This window comes from Myotis davidii, unplaced genomic scaffold (assembly GCF_000327345.1).
Source record: "Myotis davidii unplaced genomic scaffold, ASM32734v1 scaffold456, whole genome shotgun sequence".
In the NCBI taxonomy this organism is placed as follows: Eukaryota; Metazoa; Chordata; class Mammalia; order Chiroptera; family Vespertilionidae; genus Myotis; species Myotis davidii.
In genome coordinates, this window is record NW_006287375.1 from 722565 (window position 1) to 729282 (window position 6718).

The 6718-nt window shown below is 40.1% G+C and overlaps 1 protein-coding gene across 1 annotated transcript in view; it reads right to left on the minus strand.

The window, feature by feature from the left end:
- The window catches only part of RAD50 (RAD50 double strand break repair protein), a 74350-nt gene extending 67638 nt beyond the window's left edge, over positions 1–6712 (minus strand). The window contains exons 1-2 of the mRNA XM_006759153.2: positions 6403–6712; positions 4135–4218 (exon numbers count right to left, since the gene is read on the minus strand). Coding sequence (XP_006759216.1) covers positions 4135–4218; positions 6403–6531 — 213 coding nt within the window. The 5' untranslated portion in view covers positions 6532–6712. The remainder of the gene's footprint in view (positions 1–4134; positions 4219–6402) is intronic.
- Positions 6713–6718: the final 6 nt, after the last annotated feature.

The following is a 6718-nucleotide window of genomic DNA, read 5'->3' on the forward strand; positions in this document are numbered from 1 at the left end:
CCTCTGCGAGAGGCGTCAGGCCTGGGCAAGGGGCCGATCCTGCGATTGGAGGGTGATGGGGTTCAACACCTGAGGGCTCCCAGTATGTGAGAGGGGGCAGGCTGGGCTGAGGGACACTCGCCCTCACCCCCCACCCAGTGCACGAATTTCGTGCACCGGGCCCCTAGTATATGAATAAAAGGCAGTGCTGAGTTTTTATCTGGACAAATATTGAACTTATATGCTGTTTTTATACCTACTGGTGCTTATATTTCTCTTCTTTATTTAGTTAATGTGACAAATTGGTTTTCAAATGTCAAACAAAACTTGCATTCCTGAGATAAACCCTGCTTAGTCACGGAATATTATCTTGTTTTCTCTGTGGTTGTTTTTTTTTTTTTTTTTTAGAAAAGCAAGCATAAAATTTATTGACCGCAGCAAAAATATACTTAGAAGAGTGAAACAAGGAAGGCCATAGAAGCAACAGGAGAGCCTAGGCTGGGCTGCCTTAGCTCACTGGGAAGTCAGAGAACAGGGCGCTTTGGAGACAGGTTCAGGAGATAGCCCAAGAACTCTACTGCCCATTGTTCCCCTGGTTGCAAATCTCATGCAGTCCCTTAGAGATTAGGGGATACATGCAGGGGAGCAGTGGGGAGGAGAGGGGCAAGGGGAATGGCACGGGCATGCTCTTTGGAGGGAGAGCACGCCTGGAATATTATCTTTATTTGCATATTGCTGAACTTGATTTGCTAATATTTTGCTAAAAATTTTGTGGAGATATTTATGTTCATGAATGGTATCATCTAGTTTTCTTGTGTCTTTGATTTGGGTATGGGGTAATGCTACCCTCATAAAGAGTTGGGACATTTTCCTCTCCCTCACTCTTCTGAAAGGATCTGTATAGAAATATTATTCCTTTCTAAAATGTTTGGTAGAATTTAGCAGTGATACCATTGGAGCCTGAAGTAAGTTCTCATTGTGAGGTTTATAACTTTGAATCAATTTCTTTCTTTTTTTATTTTTTATTTTATTTTTTTTATTTTTTTTTTTTTTTTTAAGCCATGTTCTAGTCAGGTTCTCTTGCCATGTTCTATCAATTTCTTGTTGGGTGAACTTTGACAGCTTGTGTCCTTTAAAGAATTTTTCCGTTTCATCTAAGTAGTTGAAGTTATTGGCATAAGTTTGCTAACACTATTCCCTTATTACCTGTATACTGACTATAAGATCTGCAGTGAAGTCACCTCTTTCATTCCTATTATTGGTAACTTGTGTCTTTTTCTTGATCACTTTGCTTAGAGGTAAATTAATTATATTCGTTTAAAGAATGAGCTTCAGCCCTAGCCGGTTTTGCTCAGTGGATAGAGCGTTGGCCTGTGGACTAAAGGGTCCCAGGTTTGATTCTGATCAAGGGCACATGCCTGGGTTGTGGGCTTGATCCCCAGTAGGGGGCATGCAGGAGGCAGCTCATTATTGATTCTCTCTCATCATTGATGTTTCTATCTTTCTATCCCTCTCCCTTCCTCTCTGAAATCAATAAAAATATGTTAAAAAAAAAAAAAAAGGAATAACCAGCCTAGCTAGGTTTGGCTCAGTGGAGGGTGTCAGCCTGCGGACTGAAGGGTCCCAGGTTTGATTCTAGTCAAGGGCATGACTGCATGCTCAATGCCGGGCCCTGGTTCAGGTGTGTGTGGGAGGCAACCAATCGATGGGTCTCTCTCACACTGATATTTCTCTCTGTCTCTCCCTTTCCCTTCCACTCTCTCCAAAAATCAATGGATTAACCAACTGTATCAAATCTGCTGAGAAGTTAATAAGAATTAGAAAATGACCACTTTAGCCCGGCTGGCGTGGTTCAGTGGTTGAGCATCAACCTATGAACAAGGAAGTCATGGTTCAACTCCCAGCCAGGTTGCAGGCTCAGTCCCCAATGTGGGGCATGCAGGAGCTAATCAACGATTCTCTCTCATCATTGATGTTTCCATCACTCTCTCCCTCTCCCTTCCTCTCTGAAATCAATAAAAATATATTTAAATAAAAGAAAAAGAAAAAGAAAATGACCACTTTATCTGGCAACATAGATATTACTGGTAACTTTACAAGAGCAGTTTCAGTGAGGAAAAAAAGAAGAAAATCTGAACTGAGTAAGCTGAGGAGAAAATGGAAAGCAATGGAGTGATGACAATGAGTACATACAACTCTTGTGAGTTTTGTTATAAACTGGAACAGAGAAGAGGTAGTAGCAAGGGGGTGATTTGGAGCAAAAAGACAGTTGTTCATGTTTATAGATTGGAGCTACCAGAGCATGCTGATGTGAACGATCCTATACAGAGGGAGAAACTGCTACTGAAAGAGCAAGAAGAACACTAGGAAAGCAAAATGCTTGAGATGACGAGAGATTGGATCCAGCCTTCAAGAGGAGTTGGCTGACCTTTAGATAAAATAATAAACAATTTACTCTGAATACAGGAGAGAAAACAGATAGCATGGGTACATATACAGAGTAGTTTGGAAGATTTTATGACTGGAAAACGAGAGACTTTTCATCTGATTCCTCCTACTTTCTCAATATAGTACAAGGCAAGATCATCAATCAAGGAAGGTAGATTACAGGTTTAAGAAGAAAGAAAATGTGATTAGAGAGGGCTCAGTATATGTACTAAATGCTATTTCTATCTCTAAGTGGAAAATTAAAAAATACTTTAATTATTAGCTATTTTAGTAATATAAAGGTAGAAATTTCAATGACCAACTGGGAGTCAGTTAAATCAACTACAGAATATAAACTCAATGGAATTCAACTTAGTAAAACAACGAAATAAGAGTATATACAGGGGTGGAAAAGAATACAATAATTAATAAATATTAATACAATAAAAACTCTGTGTACTCATAACTGTAGACCTATTTTTGCCCACCCCTGAATATCTACATATATAAAAGCTTAAGTGACCGAACAACCAGTCGACTGGTTGTTATGATGTGCATTGACCACCAGGGGCAGACACTCAATGTAGGAGCTGTCCCCTGGTGGTCAGTGCGCTCCCACAGCCAACCTCCCAGGCCAGCCAACCTCCCGTGGCCCCTCCGCTTGGTCTAGCCCCATCTCCCCGATTTAGGCAGCCAGCCAACCTCCCTCGGCCCCTCCCCTGGACCGTGCACTGGGCCTCTAGTATGTATGTAAACAGATATATAGGTCACTAAATAATTATTTGATTTGTAAAATGGCATAATAAAATTCTATCCATGTGTTAAAATACATATGTGGCCGAAACCGGTTTGGCTCAGTGGATAGAGCGTCAGCCTGCGGACTGCAAGGTCCCAGGTTCGATTCCGGTCAAGGGCATGTACCTGGGTTGCGGGCACATCTCCAGTAGGAGATGTGCAGGAGGCAGCTGGTCGATGTTTCTCTCTCATCGATGTTTCTGACTATCTCTCTCCCTTCCTCTCTGTAAAAAATCAATATAATATATTAAAAAAAACATATGTGAGTATATTTATATATGCACACAAATATATTTTCATAAACACAAAAAAAAGCTTGGAATAAATATACAACAAACTCTTGTGAGGGGTAGATATTGAGAGAGGCATCTATATATGCAATAAGAAAAACCTACAGGCCAAATATGTACAGAAAATTCTATGTTCTTGACAAACACCAATAGTATAAACACCATAATTCAAAGATTCAGGCAAAGACTTTTGTCATGGTACATTTTAATGAAAAACTAAAGGCAATGTAAGAAAAGTATGCAATTATTAAAAACATTCACAAATGTTACATGTTTTAAGGAGAAATATTTCAGACATTATAAAAAAGCATAAAGATTATAAAGAACACCCATATACCAAACACCTAGATTAAGAACTTAATTTTTTAATGACATGGGACTTTATGATGTTAAGTGGAAAAAATACCCTCAGAATACAAAATTTGAGTATGTCTTCAGCTATGTTAAACAGTATGTAAAGGAGAAGAAAATACATGAAAATGTCAACAATGGTTTTCATTTGGTGCTAAGACTGTGTGTGGGTGTAAAAGAATTACTATCTCTTTATACTTTGCCATTGCTAGGTTTCTACAATAAGCTGTTATCACTTTTATAATTATAAACAATTTCGTTTAAAAGTACAAAATTTTACTAGTACCATTACCTTGGGATCATGAACAAATGTATTTCCTTTGGTTCCAGGAGGGAAATCTCCAGTACAAATATATTTTAAACATTCAATAATGGTCTAAAGAAAGAGAAAATTACATTTAGCCACAAGAGAACCACAGAAGTTAATCATACAATATTCATTATAAAAATATTATTTACCATAGAGCAGCGGTTCTCAACCTGTAGGTCGCGACCCCTTTGGGGGTCGAATGACCCTTTCACAGGGGTCGCCTAAGACCATCGGAAAACACATGTATAATTACATATTGTTTTTGTGATTAATCACTATGCTTTAATTATGTTCAATTTGTAACAATGAATTGGGGGTCACCAAAACATGAGGAACTGTATTAAAGGGTAGCGGCATTAGGAAGGTTGAGAACCACTGCCTTAGACTCTAAAGGATACAATCAGATACAATCAGACATAAAACCTGCAATAGAGGTATGATTAAGTATTAAAGAATAATTGTTGTAAGTTCATAGAAAAACTACACAATTAAGGAAGTATAATAGCCCTAGCCGGTTTGGCTCAGTGGATAGAGCGTCAGCCTGTGGACTGAAAGGTCCCGGGTTCAATTCTGGTTAAGGGCACATGCCTGGGTTGCGGGCTTGATCCCCAGTAGGGGGCAGGAGGCAGCCAATCAATGATTCTCTCTCATCATTGATGTTTCTATCTCTCTCTCCCTCTCCCTTGCTCTCTGAAATCAATAAAAAAATATTTTAAAAAAAAGTATAATAAATAATTATTTGGAAAAAATTCTCTATTTCCAATTAAAATCATTTAAGCTAATTTAATAATAACAATGGCTAATTAAAACATGGCCACCACAATTAATAACAATATTGTATAACTGAAATTTGCTGAACTTAAATGTTTTCACTAAAAAAGATAAATGTGTGAGATGATGGATTTGTTAATTAACTACATAGGGGGAATCCTTCCACCAGTAGGTATTATCAGACCACCAGATGTATACTTTATAAATATCTTACAATTTTATGTGAATTATACCTTGATAAAACTGAAAATTTTATAAAAGTAAAAAACAACACCACCAAAACCAATGGCTGTCACATAGACCTTACTATGTGCCAGGTATTGAATGAACCACCTTTACATAGAGTAACCTTTTAATTCTCACATTAATCCTAGGCTCTCGAAACTATCTTTTATCTCCATTTTACAAATGAGAAAACGAAGGCATAGAACATTTAGGTCACTCTTGCACAGGCAGTGCTCATCAACACTATACTGGTCTCCTTCACAGTAGATCACTTAATACAATGCTAGCTACCCAAAAGGCATGCAATAAATACAACATTTTTGCATAAAAGGAGACAGGAGTCAGACATTCAGTTCTCAACACTAAACCTTCTCTCTTCCTCTAGGCTTTTAAAAAAACTTCAGTTACTCTTCTCCCTGTTACACTCCTTGTGTTTTCTCAAGCCACCCTTCCAGAACACAACCCAGCTTTTTGGCTATCCTTTTTCCATAACTGCTTGCCATTGCGGGGCCGCACCTAAATTTCTAAATATTCCCCGTTTTAAAAAACCACAGTAAATAAGTTGTGCTCCAACTTTTGACTAGGGAAGAGCATCCCACAACAAAATACAGGCATGCCCGAAGATACTACGGATTTGGTTCCAGACCACTGCAATAAAGCAAGTCAATTTTTTTTTTTTGCTGGGTTTGACTTAAGTTTATTTAAAAAACAAACAAACACAAAAAACACGCAGCACCTGTTAAGAGCAATAAACCACGCAGAGTAAAACGAGGTATGCTTGCAGTATTCCAATTTAAGCCTCACTGCATGTTTCATTTTAAAATTAAGCCATTTATTTTTTTATTAATTATACTTAAACAGTTGGCATACTTGTAAACTCACATATTTCTATTTCATAACCTTTTATGAAGTTCCTGTATTGAGAAAACTACCATGAAGAGAGTGCTATGCTTGGGAGCAAGGTGCTGAAAAGCACCGATACAGACAAGGATTCTTGCGGGACAGGCTGTCGGCCCGTGGGGTTCCCCGGTGAACCTGCCCATGGGCCCGGACACCCTCGGGTGCTGGGTCTGGGCGACTCCTGCACTCGCTGACCACGCCCAGGGGCCGGGAAGTCACCGGAGGAGAGGACAGGCACTTCCTGGGGCCCCAGAAACAGGGGCGCCTCTCGTTCCTCATCAGCATCCTGCTCCCCGGGTGTTTGAGGCCTCGGTTCCTTGACCCATAACCTGAAGGAGGCTACTCCGCACTTACCGTCTTCCCTGCCCCATTGGGTCCAACCAAAATTGTGAGGGGACTGAAGAAAGTGATAATTTGCTTATCTTTGTCCTCTATTCCAAAACTCCGCACGCCCATAATGCTCATCTTTTCGATCCGGGACATGTTTGTAAATGTTTCTTATTTCAACACCAGCAAGATTGAGCGGTGAGGCAGCGGCGCGGCGAACGCTGGCCGGCAGGCTCCCGCTGGGAGCGAAGGCTCCGGCTGGAACCCTTCCTCCCACGCCTGCCTTCTTCCCGGCTGGCGGGCCGGAGCGGGGCAGAGCTGCCCAGGGATGCCCGCGGGAGAC